The following is a 14,657-nucleotide window of genomic DNA, read 5'->3' as shown; positions in this document are numbered from 1 at the left end:
ATCCCTTTCGGATTTGAGCGGATCACCCATGACGTCATGAGCGACAGATGCTGGTCGTCAACCTGTTCTTCCTTCTTTCGTCCACCTCCCAGCATATCACGGAGCATATCCGACAGCTTCTCTTGGCGCTTGGCGCTTTTCAAGTGGTGTCTATGTAGTCCACCCTCAAGAGCTTCATATCGCTTGTGGGTAGGGACGACCTCTTTGCCCTGCTTCTTCTCTGCCTCGGGCTTTTTGTCCGACTGTTTCGATGAGCTCTGGGAAATAGGGCCCGCGGGGATGAGATCGCCGGGCGGGGTTGTGGAGCCTGGGGAGGTCTGCAGCGGGGATGTGCCGTCACTCGCGCGACTCTGGGCAACCGCATCCTTCACGGCCTGGACATCCCTGTTGGACATTTTGCCGGTCTGGAACATGCGAGAAAAACGGTTGCTCATCTTCTGTTTCTGTGGTTTAAGAGAAGACACCGCATCTCCGTGTGGCGATGATGCAGGAACCGGGAGATGGGTGTCTTCCATAGCCTTTGTTATCTGGTCGCCATTCGGATCGTCTGAGGTCTGCGATGTCGATGAAACTGTTGAGGGTGTAGACAGTGGAACGGATGGATTCATGTGCGTCGGTCGTAAGTAGGTAAAGCGTTAAAGAGGAGTCAAGAACGTGACTCCAGAGGGGGCCGCGGGTGACTACACCAGCGAGTGGGGTGGACGGGATGAATGACACAGCTGTCAGGAGGAAGAATAGCAAGATCTGTGGATGTGAGGCAGAGAGAGATATTTAATATTTATGCAGAATCGGCCAGGGTTGCTGCGGAAGTATACTTTGTTTATGTTGGAGGCGAAATTCAAGCGCAAGATTCCGAAGTATCGAAGGCAAAAAAAAAGGAATGATAGAATGGCAGAAAAATTAAACGCGGATTTATGCTAGCAGAGCGGCGACATTGTAGGTTTTGATTTGCAAACGGCCTTTATATTTGTATAATGGTATATGTATATAGACGACGGAAACAAGAAAGCAAACGGGAGGAAGTCGACGAAGAGGGAGAAGTGGCCAGGTGGGACGAAGCCCGGAGACGGGGGACCATAGAATTGAGGACGACCACAAATAGAGGATGGTCTGGAAGCCGACAAGAATCCGCCAAAGAAGAGAGCTCTCCAGGGGATTGAGGAAAGGAATAACGAGAAGAAGCAGAAGAAGAAGAAGAAGAAGAGGCAGAGAGCAGAGAAGCAAGGTATAAAAGAGGAGAGGAGAGGAGGAGGAGAGAAAGAAAAAGAGGGAAAAAATAGTTCGGGGCGGCGAAAGGTAGAAATATCACCACATAACCAAATACGGACACCGGCCACAGTAGCAACAGCAGCAGTAATAATAGTAATAGTCTGCAGTGGTTACTTACCACAGCACAACCCTCCTCCTCCTCTTCCTCCTCCTCCTCCTCCTGATCCTCCTCCCTCCTCCTTCTCCTCCTTATCCTCCCGCTTCCCCTAACCTGCTCCCTTGCACGGCGTGTGGCCGAAGCTTCTGCAGCAGGGGATCCATTGATTAGTTCACGAGGCTAGCGGGTGGAATGTCCCCATTGGCAGTGGCTGGTTACATACATACATACATACTTACTTACTTACGAACATGCATACGTACATACATACAGCGATACAAGCCTGACTTACGTACAGGCTGACGGCGAGTGGCTGCGCACAACGCTCGCCCCTCGCCTGGGGCCGGCGGAGTGAGGGGGCAGGTGAAATGATATGGTATGGTATGGTATGGTTCCGTGTGCTGTCCTGTACGGTAACGCCCCTTACCCACAGAGTCTTAGAAATGCTGTCCATTACAATTACAAAGCGGGCGCTGGCGGTGCGTGTGGATAGCGAGTGGATGATTCCTGAGCAAACAAACTTGGTTAAAGGGACGAGGGGACAAATCTCCAAACGAACTTGTGGTGAGTGTGAGGGGTTTTTCCTTTCCTTTCCTTTCCTTACTTTTTCTTTTCTTTTTCTCTTTCCTTTTTCTTTTTCTCCTTCTTACTTTTTGGCTGCTTGCTGCTGGCTGACATGTTTGCTCCTTCGTCTATCCTCGGGTAAGCCTTTTGAAACAAGTCCCCAGTTTATTTTCGTGGGCCCTTTCTGGCTTCTTCCCTCATTTTTGTCCCTCGTGAAAGGTGAAAAGGGGGCCTAGATAGATATATGTCCCTCCACCCGCAAATCGAGGGTGAGTTTTTTTGAGCTTCTTGTATTCGGGGATTCGCCTGTGGCTGATGAAAGGGCCCCCTTCTTGGCCGCGCATCCTTTTTTGCGTCTTTGACCCATACCCATGCATGCCATCGCATCATTCAATACTAGCGACCCAGCAGGACATGTTTTTGATGGGAAAACATCGTGGGGTCAAGCTCAGGCCACCATGCAGTCAATGCTTAAGTTTGCCTTTTTCTTTTTCTTTTTTTTTGTTTCTTTTTCTTCTGGTTCTTTCCAATAATAAATAGTTACTATATCAATAATATTTTTTGGGATTCTTGTGGTGTGGTAAGAAGAGGAAGAGTCTCCTCTGTACAGTACAGAGTGGAGAGTACAAGAATAAAATAGTACCCCTTATATTACTCACCGCCGATTTCCCCCCTATTATCCCCTTTCCTCCTCGCCTTTTCGGGGCGGTCGCTACCTTACTAGGTACCTTGTAGGTAGCACTGCTGTTGTGCGATTCCGTTGCAGTTTACCGTGCGGGGGAAAAAATGATGAGAGGACCTCTGGATATTAGGACAGAATGCATCGGGCTATAAAAAGCTTGTTTATCAAGGAACAGTGATGGCCCTCCTTTCCATTGTCTGTTCGCGCCTTAAGACGTCAAAATATTACACTGGTCGCGCCGCATTTGGTCAAGACTCTGCACTCGTGCGCTGTACCTCGTCCACCGCCATCAGCGTGGGTAAAGAGAAGGAACTTTTCTCCTTCATTCAAATAACGTGCGGATGGAGGAGCGGAATGAAGACCTTCCATAAGCTAGCTAGACAATGAAATGATAAATTTGTTTGCATACCAGTTTTACGACTACTCAAGAAAAAGAGAGAAAGAAAGGAAGGAAGGAAGGAAGCCGGTGGGTGGTTCATGGCTTTGACGCCTCCAAAGCTCGATTGTCAAGTTTGGTGCCCAAAGGTCTCTCTAACTTCTCAAAGGCGTTTGTTCCACAAATTCTGCTTTTAACTTGGATTACTATCGGCTCTTTTCTGATCGCTCTGGCTACAAGGGACAGGTAGAACGTATTCATGCGCGACATTCACACAGGCCAAAGGCAACTACAACAGCCCTCACCTCCGGATCGGTCCTCTGGTTCAATATTACTCTGTGGGAGACACGAAAATTCCTTTGTCTTTTCAAGGCGGTATCCATAAGAATGGAAGGCTATTTATGTTTTGTTTCTTCATGTCGATGGAGAGGAAATTCTCAGCCATACATTTCTTGGAGGTCGATCATACATCGATCGATCCACTTCCACAAAGCCTCACCAGTTTTGAATGCGGAGCTTGCAACTCTGAGCCCTACGATACCGTGCTGACCGTACCGTGAAGACCACTGTGAGACAAGAGTCAATTTCCTCGCAACCGTCAAATCAACTTGAGTCCCCTTCTTGAAATGTTTCTCCTCTGCCGCTCTAGAGTGATCGTCATCTTCCTTCAAAAGTGCATGTACCCCCATATATGTATCTTGGGACTGTCTTATTTTGAACTCCTCCAAAAGATGGCCCTTGTTAGGATTGGTGATTACCCAGAGGTCATTTAAGACGGGGTAATCCACGACAGTATCGAAGCTCAGGAGTCGAGAAATCAACCACATGGGGCGGCTAAGTTGTAGGCTTCGGCACAGGAGAGTGTTTTCTGCTGGATCGGCTCGATTTGACGTGCTGTAGGCTGCCTCGCTAAAGCCTCGCCGAAATTCCTCTCGAAACACTTCTGGCAACTCATGTCGCGATTGAGGAAGGCCAGGTTCTGTGATGGCCAATGATAGCGGCACAGACGAACAGAAAGCCCAGTCGATGAGGCACGTAATGTTATATTCCTCATCAATGAAGATATTGTTGACACTGATGTCCGGATGGTGTAATGAGAAATAGCACGAGTCCTCCTTAAGAGATGTGTCCCTAACCCACTTTTCCCGCATATCAGCAAGTAGGTCACTCACAATCATATAATCGGTCCGATTATCGAAGCCATCGATTTTGGAATCTATGGCGACGAAATCATGCCATCGATCACGGGCACGCTCGAATTGGTTACTGTCCTCAAACTCCTCGGGTAAAGGGAATGGTGCGAGAAAGCAGTGTGCATTGAGGGGAAGGAGGCTGGCATGCTCTTGAAATGCTGAAATCAACGCCTTGTAGAAGTCAATAGTGGAGGTGAAAGGGCCGCGGTTTAGAGGCAGAGTGTGTCTCTCGCACACCAGCAGCCCTCGCGCCAGGCAAGTCTTGATCACTGGGCCACGTGGGCCTTCAAAGAGTGATCCGATCTGATCAAACTTAAGTTGGCATAACTGCCATGTAATAGACCCAAGCTGGCGCAGAATTTTTGCCTTGTCATCTGAAGACATATGCGTCCAGCGGGGTTGGAGGGGAGATCCAGGAGCTTTGCTCATTAAGATGTAGGGGATCCCTATATCATTCTCCTTAGAGCAACTTTTCTTCGTAAGTTTTGATACTAATCACGACCCCTTGGGGGGCTATGGCATATAATTTATTTACCTATATGCGAAGACCTCGGGAACGGGAATGAAGCTGTTAGATCTAAGATATTTGAGTGTGACAGCTTCACTCTCCAGCAACATAGAGTTTGTTCGAGGGCATGGAATAACTCCATTCTCATTGAGGGGCGATCTCAGGAGCCATTCCACTCCATCAAGAAAAATAATAGAGATAGCCCAGTTCAGGCTGCCACTGAACGGAGCTTGAGATGAATCACAGTGACAACTAATTCCACCGCGAAGACCACTGGCGAGGCAGCAAAGAGCATCAATGTTGAATTTGGCATAGCGGAATATCTTTGGACGCTGGCTAGCTGAAGGCATCTTAACTTACTTGTTTGCCGCGTTAACCATGAAACCTGAAGCTGTTCCAGCATGGGCCAGTCAGCAGGAGGCTTACAGTGCCGGTTTAAATATTCTCCGAACCTCTGTTCTGCGTAAAACATGCATTCCACACTACTACCTCCTTCACAACAGCAGATATAAGTATTTAAATACCAGGATAAGTATCTCTTCATAGTATGAAATCCATCGATACCAGAAAAATATATGCATTTGTAAGTACTAGTATATATAAATGGTCAGGATTCCAAAGATTGAAGACTCTACTAACAGTGCAGTACAAAACGCGGGTCAGGGTCCTTAAACCACTCCACCAGCCGGTGCAGGCGCCGGTACTCATATCCTGTTAGGCCACTGGGACGCAGGGTCGAGAGAAGCCTGTGGTATGACAGAAACAGAGAGATTGACCAGCTGGTAGGTGGGCGTGAGAGAATCCCGCCCGTGTCTTTGTTTAATCACATGGCAGCTGACAATAGTGACACAATAGGTAGCAGCCATCCGACGACCCCTCTTGACCGCCGTTCTACTGAAACTAGCTTAAATAGGAAAAAAGGTGTAGTAGTCAGTTGTTATCATCGGGACCCTTCCGTTCAACAGATCAAAGGCATCCATTTGGAACATGCAGCACGCAGGCTGTTCAACAGGCACAAAACTATATCTATATCCTAGTATCTAACAACAACAAGACTTGAGGTTTGGGTAGGAAGATCCCTCAGCTCCCTTTTAGGGTAGATAGCAAGAATGACTCATGAATCCTCGAATAAGATATTGTGTCCGTGCTTACCAAAGTGCCGTGTTGATGAACAGTCAACAGTAGTGGATCCCCTAACGCAGATGCCATCGAACAATAAAAATACCTCAAATCACAATCAACTTACGCAGCGTAGTTACGTAGTGCGTCATTTCGGGGTTGCCCATGGATATAATACGGGGAGTAGACACGTCGAAGGGAACCCAACGGCGCGCCCGCTAGCCACGACGGAGCATCGAAATGAAAGGGGGACTGATCAGTGGGTGGTCAAACATACTACCCACCCCTCTCCCCATTTTATCGGTTCTATAGTTAAGTATCATAAGTATACTTTGATGTATTCCGATCTCTCTCAGCCCCTCTTTATAACAGCCTCTCCAAATCCGGATCTGTATAACTGGCACCTAGGCTCCGCATTGAGTATATAAAGTAAAAAGCAAGAGAGAAAAAGCATTCACCGCCCAGATCTCGACTCATATTTGTCTCGCGTGCTCGGCCGCACATTTCCCATTTCCCCTCAAATACGCGTATCTGGCCGTAAATGACAGAACCGCAATACGCCTGATGTGGTATCTGCGTGTATAAATGACGGGCGCCACGTAAAATACTTAAGCCCCAACCACGATCTCCACTGCCACATATTATGCGCATGTGGGTGCACCCAGGCGCTGCACAAGAAATCAAGTTTCGCCCGAAGTCTGGTTTGCATATGCACGGCCTGCCAAGAGCGGCCTAAGCCTTATTTTGTCTGCCTCCCAACAAGCTGTCCACTTTGTCCCTGTGGATCGCACGTCCAGTCGACGAAATGGGTGTGCTGTTCTTTCTCTGATTCTTCTGGTGTTCTCTTTCACAGCCATTTCCCATTTCCCATTTCCCATTTCCCTCCTCTCTCTCTCTCTCTCTCTCTCTCTCCATTCAATTCTTTCTTGTCTCACCTGATGTAACCGCGTGATAAAATAGTTGCATTTCCGCAGGAGACGGTGACTGTGATCTGTGTCGCAGCTTTTTTGTTTTCTACCATGCGATGGAACAATTACCATATGCTGTACACGGACGAAAGCCTCAATATTCCAGACACGCTAGTATGTCCACGGAAGTAATAATAGCCAGCTAGGGTATATCTCCCGGGAAATACTCGGGAGTGAAAAGTAATGGGGATATTGAAAAGAAGGGAGGGGTTTAAAGAGGAAAAAGGGAACCGTAGCTCTCTCATGTCGCCTTTATGCCACCTTTATGCCATTCGCTGTTGTGTAGCAAGCGATGCGGTCTGTTCCACCACTTGACGGCAAGCTGCAAGGTGACTGGCAACTGATAAGCAGATTTTTTTTGACACAGAATTATTCTAGAACAATAGTCAAATCATCGACAATGTGAGGAGAGGGTGGGTAGAGTTTGCTCAATTGATTTCCCCAAGGGGTTCTTTTTGCTTCTCATAATCCCTTTAGTTTCTGCATTTATAAATTACCCCCCCCCCCCCGATTTTTTTATCATGTTGTGGAAGGAAGAAATGAGGGCGACAATGCGATTCAGAATTCCCCATTTTTTTTAATGTTTTTTAGCATCAGCGCTTGAAAATAAATGAAGCCCTACATTTCGTATGTTTTAACTTACATATACGCCGCTTGAGCTGAAAGGCGCCCGGGGCTTGTTGGAAAGGTAGAGTTGTCCTTTTGTGATTTTCCCAAAGAAATATCGCGGGATCTGGTAAAGAAAGATAAGCTTGCAAAAAGCAATTATATACAAAAATGAAGAGGCCCTGGAGGCTGATTGCTTCTCATTGTTATCCCTTTTCTGCTGTTTTGTTTTTGCATTTCTCTCCGTTTTTCCCCCTACGCCCTTACCTAGGTACTCTATGGGTTTTTTCCCCACCGTGCTCAATGGGTCAGGGAATGTAACTCCCATCACTGTGCAAAGGCAGGCAGGTAGGTATATACGGCACTTACAGCCGAGGGCCCGAGTAGCTAGGGACTAGCCACAGGGAAGAACCCATGCCCCAAATTTGCAGATTCTGGACAGATGCATAACAAAACTCCCTCTCTCCCTCCCTTTCAGCTCAAGCACGCCCATCCGCGCACAACGCGCGACCAGGTTTTCGATCCAATCGAACCACCACGAAGTCCATTTTGTTATTTGTTGTTATCTTACATGCTTTTCGATAGAGGAAGGGAATGAACGAACGGTGAGAAAGTTAACTATGTGCTTTGCAGCCGCCGTCAATCCCACACATCCCACATCCCACACATCCCACCACATCCCACACATCCCCACAACCTCCAAACTTTTCCCCTGGTCTTGTTGGCGATAATTAGGTTTCTTTTCCTCCCTTTCCGAACCGCGTGCATGGCGCTAGGGCACCGTCGTCTCGAGGCGGTTAACTCGTTTATAGAAGCTACGTCAACAACAGCACCCAATCGGAGCTGACATGGTGGTATCCGACCAAGGGGCCGTCCTTTTGCTATTGGGTTTTTTTTTTTTTTTTTTTTTTTCGGGGTAGTTCTAGAATTCGAGGCGATTGCTGAAAGGAATAAGTGACAGGATGATAGAAAGAAGACAGTTTTCTTTCGGGAGATAGATGATGTGGAAGCCCGGGGAGGAAGGGGGGGGGGTTATATCAGTACACTTGACCAGGCACCTATAAGTTCTATGAGAGATATCAATGAGTGCCAAGGCGAGAACAGCAGATTTATGTATTTCCCTTTTTAAGCGGTCTGGCAGAAAGAGAAAGACATCAGACACATATAAAAACGTGTATAGCCCGTTTCACCGGACTGACGCCATTGTTTTATGAGCATTGGATTTGATGTGAGGTCCAAATATCACAGCTTTTTCTTTGCTGATTACAGTGAAAAAAAAAAAGGAATATCCGAATGTACGCACAAGAGTATAGGAGATTCTAAAGCAAACGGATACCACCTCACTAATGCGAATGCCTCAGGAATCCGTAGGAGACCTGCAAATTGTAGCCGTTGCAAGTATGTAAAATTGCGGGTTTTCATCGGCGAGTAGAGACATGAATAATTTAGTGAGTTAGAAAATGAAAAAGAATAAAAATGAATGAGAGGTTCTTAGTATCCTCTCCACCGTCTTTTTCTTTTCTTTTGAGGCTGGGTTCAGAGATGGGGGAAAAGGGCTCACCCTTTTCAAAAGCACGATAGTACATAAACATGTCCAGTCTCGGTTATTAACGCTGCTTAATTATATTAATTTATTCTGGTTTCCCTGTTGATGAATAGATCTCTTGTCTATAGTAAACTAGACTGGGAGAGGTATTTATATATATATATATATATGTGTGTGTGTGTGTGTCTGTGTGTACGTAGTATGAATCAAAATATCAGAATGGAATCAAATTTGATATCGATTAAAATTGATTAAAATGAAGAAACTGAAAGAAAAACAAAGGAGGAAATAGGTTCCTCAAAAACAAGCCAGGCACCAGTTAAGCAGTTCCAGTCCAAGGAGGAATAATCAAAGTCGACCAGCAACGATACGAACAAATGAATAATAACAAAAATGAAAAATAAAATAAATAAGGCAACTCGGTTTGAGATTTCCATTCGCGTGCTATTGCTAGAAGAGTACCAGTAGTAAAGTTAAGTTATGTGGCTTTGAGAGCAGGAACAGGAGGGGAAATTTGAAGAAAAGAAATACAACAATAACAGCAACAAGAATATCTGATAGGATTCGTGTATAAAGTAACCCCAAACCGAGGTCGGGGGAGGGAATTAAAGTAAGCGGATAGCCAGAGATTTCATAATCGAGGAAGTAAAGAGGCAAGGGCAGAGTGCAAATATGAGTTAAATTGGATGGGAGGATGGGAGGATGGCGGAAAGGTGGAGTAGATGTGAGATTTTTAAATACAACCGAATGGGGACGATGGGGAGGGTTTAAGGGTGGGTAAGTGATGGAAGTTATAGGGAGAATTTCCACAGGAAGAAGCCAAGGAAAAGAAAGAACGGGCCGCGAGATTTTTTGTCGGCTTCTTTCTTTTCTTTGCTTTTTCAATTGTCGTCACCCTCGTCAGGTTGCTCAAACAAGAAATTCGCCGCTAGCTCCTCGTTTTTATCGCAGGCGAAGTAAGCTTGGATGACAGAGTCTCGAGGGAATCCTAGACGACAGAGCTGCACAGAAAAAGAATCCACATGTAAGTTTAAAAGAGTCTATCCAGCGAACCTATGAATTTATGTTGAACGTAACGAAAGAGAAGGGCAACTCTATACATACCCTTTCAATTGCATCTCTTTCTTCCTCTGTTACGGTAATCTGATGTGTGCCTGGAGGTAACTGTGCATCGTCATCGATATCCTCGCTGAGCAGCTGGAGAAACTGATCCTGATTCTGTCCAATGAGTTGTGCGAGTTGCGGATTACCGGCGCCAACTTGTTGCAGGATTGGCTCGAGCATCTGAGGCTGTTGCTGCACGAGTTGTCGTAACTGTTGGAAGTGAGGGTTGCTCCGCAGGAAATCTAGATTGCCAAGGTTTCCCCCTTCGGCGGGAGGTGCTAACCCCTGTCCTGCAGCGCGAGCGCCGCGCCCGGCTCCACCCAGTTGCGGAGCGCCAGCTTGCGCTGCTGCCTCGAAAAGGTTGATGTGCTCATCGTCTCCAACTGCCGCGGTTGTTGGTGGCGCTGCTGTGCTGCCGCTAGGAGTTGTTGTCGCCGGAGGGGCAGGGGCAGCTTCTCGGTGCTCGGCTTGAGTGGTCTCGGGAATACCCTTGATAATGTTAGTGGATCTCTCCGGAGAAAAGAAATTACCCGAAGGCTTACATTTAAAAGATACTCGATTGCTCGATCTGGATTAAAATACGCGGCTCTCATGGCACGGTCTATATCACTTCTTGGGAACCCCATAGACTCCATCTGTGCGACTACCTGTTCGCCCTGAGGGCCCATAAGGAGAGCTGATGGGTCATTGAACGTAGTGGAACCACCCGCAACTGGGGCAGCGACCGGAGCTGCAGGTGATGGGGTGGCGGTGATATCTGAAGTGAGGGGATTGGAACGGTGTGCGGGGGCGGCAGGGGTTGAAGCGGCGGCGGGAGCGGGAGTTGACGGAGCCTGAGAAGATACACCTGCTGATGTCGAGGGGGCCGGTTTTGGCTGTGCCCAAAGGAGAAATTATAAGGTCAGTAAACCGAACATCGGGGAGCTTTTTGATAATTGGTGAGGGGTAAATACCTTTGAGACCATGCAGACTATGAAACCTTTCTCCTCGATGTTATATGATTCAATAGTATTTGCATCTTGTAGAATTTTGCCTGAGATGAGACATCAATATTATTAGCTGTGTGTTTTCAACGCAAGAGCAAGATGTCCCCTCCACCGCTTCTTTCTGCCCCACTTCCTCAACAGCTTTCTTGATAACAGCTTAAGAACACCGCGGGGGCTTTGTCTGCCGCCCAAGAGGAGGAAGGTAAAAAGCCAGGAAATTAACAGCAATAGGAAAAAGAAAAAGAAAGTATAAGATGACAAACCTGAATAGATAAGTTTTTGTTGAGCAACATCCCAGCCCTTTTCCTGAGAGATCTTCTCTTTGACTTGGCCAACCTATCGGATAAATGGAGTATTAGCAGGGCTGCGTGGGTTAAAAGATTATAATCGCGAACTGTCATGGACGGGGAAATCTATCGTCCTGCGCATATATGTTCTTCTATGTACGAAAAGAGGGGTAAGCGTACCGTTTCGGAAGGTTCGGCCTCAATCACAAACTTCTGCTGCTTCAAATCCTACAAAAAAAGGGACATCAGCCATGTAAAACCTCAGAGGATAAGACTTTGTAGTAACGACGCCTCTCGAGAACGAACGAGAGGAAGAAAGGGGGTATGAGCTTACTCTAAATGTCAGTTTCATCTTGCGCCACCGAAGAGTGTTCGAACGGGGGAAAGTTGACAGGAGGGGAAATGAGTTGGATAAAGTCGGAAGACGGGAGGATGGATAGTAGGATATAGAGGACGGTTATTGTCGACAAGCTATGAGACCGAGAATGTAGAGAAACACAAAGCAGGTGGCAGAATGGGACGGAGTGGGGAGGTTGGAAGTAGCCAGGATGTCACGATGATTTGGAGGCAGATAAAGTTGGATGGAGGTGGGTTGATGCTTGGGGCTGGAGAAGGCGGCGGTTGGTTGCTTGCGGGAGGCTGATGTAAGCATGTCACGGGGTCTTCCGCTTGGTGAGGCAGAAGTAGGTACGTCAAGCTCTTTTGAACCTCGATTGGTGATTTGCACAGCTGCATGTTTACCACAGATGCCTGGAAGTCGTAGAGCAGATATGATTATTCCAAGAGCTACTGCTCCAAAGCGTCGTAGCTGACAGATATGTCATTTCTACGCTGCTGTAAGCCACATATCAAGAAGCGCGGAGTGAGGGCCAAACGGAAAGGATGCATCGGATGAATGCTCACATGTGCTATATGCAAACAAGTTGAAGAGTACTAAATTGTTAGTGCTCTTCAATTGTCAATTGCCAGTGTTTTTATACTAGTACATATCGAGATATTCAGTATCTAAAGTATTTACACTTGTACGCAGTAGAACCTGATTAGAAGCTTTGGAGATCTGGCCAACGGATGTATTGTATCATAACTACATCTTTGCACCACGGCCATCGAATATCCTCGTCACATGTATAGTATAGAGAATACACTGATTCAAGGAATCAAGAGTCATATTTTTGAATTCAAAAAAGCTAGGAGCAAATATCCCCCATGCGAACCGAATATGACAAAATATATCAACTCTTCCCTATTCGCTTGCGCTCTCACCTACCCCTACTCCCTCATCCTCATCCTCACTTACATCTCCGTCCTCCTCCATCGCCTTCTCCTTTCTCCTCCGAATCCGCTCTCTCTTCCTCTCAAGCAACCTCCTCAACTTCTTAGCCGTATTGAACACCCCGCCAGTCCCAGCACCGCAAGCCGCGCACGAGGGATTCTTCCTATACCGTTGTAACGCACAACTCTCGCAGAAGTAATGCCCGCACTTCGTAACAATCGGCTCCTGATATGGCTTCTTGCAAATCACGCATGCGAACGGAATGTTCTCCAGTAGTTCATCCTCATCATCCTCATCTTCGCCACCACTAGCATTCGCATCCCCATCTCCATTTCCGGTTTTCGACGCCCGACTCGCAACCGTCCGCCCCACAACCTTCTTTCCTTTCGTCCCAATCTCCCAATCTCGATCCAGCTCCCAGCCCGCCTTGTAGTCCTCCCGGGCATGCAGGAATTTACACCCATCCCCGAACCCACAGTATCCCGTCAGCTTGTAATCCTTGCAGACGTCGGGGGAATAATCGGTGATAGTGATAGTTCTAATATTTGTAGCGGCCTTAATGGGGCCGAACTGCTTGGAAGGGGCGTTGGGGTTCTTTTGGATAAAGGATTGGTAGTTTGCTGTGCCGCGATATGTGCCGTCCACATCTCCGCTCGATGTTGCTGTGGAGCTGGCAGCGGTAGGTTTGCTTCTGGTATTGCCCAGTAGATTCTTAGCGCTAAGCAGCTGCTCGTCCTTTTCGCCTCCTCCTATTTCTTCGTCGAACCAGTTTGAATGTTTTGTTGCGTTATTCGTTTGCTGGTGGGCAAAGTGTGCAGCGGAGAAGGATGATGCAGAGCCGCCATTTTCATCACCATCATTCACAGCGGCAACAGTAGTATGGCGTTGCACGCTTGTATCCGCAGATGATGCGGTTACTGTGGCATTTTTGCGTCTGCGTTTGACTGTACGTCCGCCTTCTTCGTCGGAGGCGGAATAGTCAGATCCTGATGTGGTTTCTGAGGCGGGAGCGGGCGATGGAGCTTTCTTGCGCAAGCTGGATTTTGCTTTGGCAGATCTTTTCTTAAATGAAATTTGGGGAACGGTCTGTTCTATTTGTACCTCATCCATGTTGAGCTGGATATTATTGCTTCCACGAGTGCAAGTCGAAATGTTGCCATCGACTTTGCACCTCGCCTTAATCCACCGGGCTAGCTCTATCCACGTGATCCCAACGCCACGCCTACACAACCACAAGGTGATGAACAACAATATCTTCCACAACGAAAGTTGATTGTGATTTCAACGAAAGAAAAGAAAAGAAAAGAAGAGGGAGAAAAAGACGGGGAGAAAACCCGGAATCACCTTCAAATTTTCCCGAGCCACTGATGTAGCTTAGAAGTATCAGTATAGAAGTACAGTGCCTCGCAATAAGTTTGAAACTATTGTGACTTCTCATCAAAACCCACTAGTCCAAAAGTAGTTTAGCAGTTGTACTCTTTATTGCAGAACTAGTTTTGATTGATTAAATTACATCTGGAAATCAAATATTTCCACTCAATAAAGAAAACATGTGAGGAAGAAGATAGAAAAAATGAAAAAAAAAAAATAGAGAATGGTGTAGATGAGTGGAAAAATAGGGGTAAATGGATGCATTTGTGACACTATAACTACAACTAATTACTACAAGTTAAACTACTTTTGGACTAGTGGATTTTGATGAGAAGTCACAATAGTTTCAAACTTATTGCGAGGCACTGTACTAGTTATACTTGAAGATAGCAATATACCACTTTAAATAAAAGATTATTACAATGCTTCAGTTTCTGATCTATAACTTGAAGGATGAAGTTGGTGGTAAACGGTTCTATTATATTCATACTTAAATTCCTTTTTATTTAGTATATTCTCTGTATTCAAGTATTTATATTTCTAATGTAATATCTATACCCAATGTTGTGTCGGGAATATTGATTTTTCCTTATAGGTACATGTTATATGGTGCAATCGTACTGCACAATTGAAATATACAAGTGGTGTTTCCCTAACTTAACTTCTAGCCTATACTTTCACAGATGGCAAGTTGTGACAAGGACAGAT

General features: G+C 46.4%; 4 protein-coding genes across 4 annotated transcripts; 1 reads left to right on the top strand and 3 right to left on the bottom strand.

The window, feature by feature from the left end:
- Positions 1–279: 279 nt before the first annotated feature.
- Positions 280–884, top strand: HCBG_02025 (uncharacterized protein; the record flags this gene model as incomplete). The annotated part of the gene is made up of 2 exons (XM_045429074.1): positions 280–619; positions 787–884. The coding sequence occupies 2 exons, from the start codon at positions 280–282 to the stop codon at positions 882–884; spliced, it is 438 nt and encodes a 145-aa protein (XP_045290860.1).
- Positions 885–3,087: 2,203 nt separating this feature from the next.
- HCBG_02024 (uncharacterized protein) lies at positions 3,088–5,898 on the bottom strand (the record flags this gene model as incomplete). The annotated part of the gene is made up of 5 exons (XM_045429073.1): positions 3,088–3,221; positions 3,458–4,650; positions 4,717–5,029; positions 5,329–5,392; positions 5,842–5,898. The coding sequence occupies 5 exons, from the start codon at positions 5,896–5,898 to the stop codon at positions 3,088–3,090; spliced, it is 1,761 nt and encodes a 586-aa protein (XP_045290859.1).
- Positions 5,899–9,324: 3,426 nt separating this feature from the next.
- On the bottom strand, positions 9,325–11,818 carry HCBG_02023 (nucleotide excision repair protein RAD23; the record flags this gene model as incomplete). The annotated part of the gene is made up of 7 exons (XM_045429072.1): positions 9,325–9,929; positions 10,033–10,521; positions 10,575–10,907; positions 10,986–11,065; positions 11,282–11,354; positions 11,486–11,533; positions 11,640–11,818. The coding sequence occupies 7 exons, from the start codon at positions 11,655–11,657 to the stop codon at positions 9,810–9,812; spliced, it is 1,161 nt and encodes a 386-aa protein (XP_045290858.1).
- Positions 11,819–12,479: 661 nt separating this feature from the next.
- On the bottom strand, positions 12,480–13,688 carry HCBG_02022 (pre-mRNA-splicing factor cwc24; the record flags this gene model as incomplete). Its single annotated transcript, XM_045429071.1, has 1 exon — positions 12,480–13,688. The coding sequence occupies one exon, from the start codon at positions 13,686–13,688 to the stop codon at positions 12,549–12,551; it is 1,140 nt and encodes a 379-aa protein (XP_045290857.1).
- Between the last annotated feature and the right edge of the window lie 969 nt (positions 13,689–14,657).

This window comes from Histoplasma capsulatum (assembly GCF_000150115.1).
Source record: "Histoplasma capsulatum G186AR genomic scaffold supercont2.2, whole genome shotgun sequence".
NCBI classification, from domain to species: domain Eukaryota; kingdom Fungi; phylum Ascomycota; class Eurotiomycetes; order Onygenales; family Ajellomycetaceae; genus Histoplasma; species Histoplasma capsulatum.
This window is presented reverse-complemented; position numbering and strand designations above follow the sequence as displayed.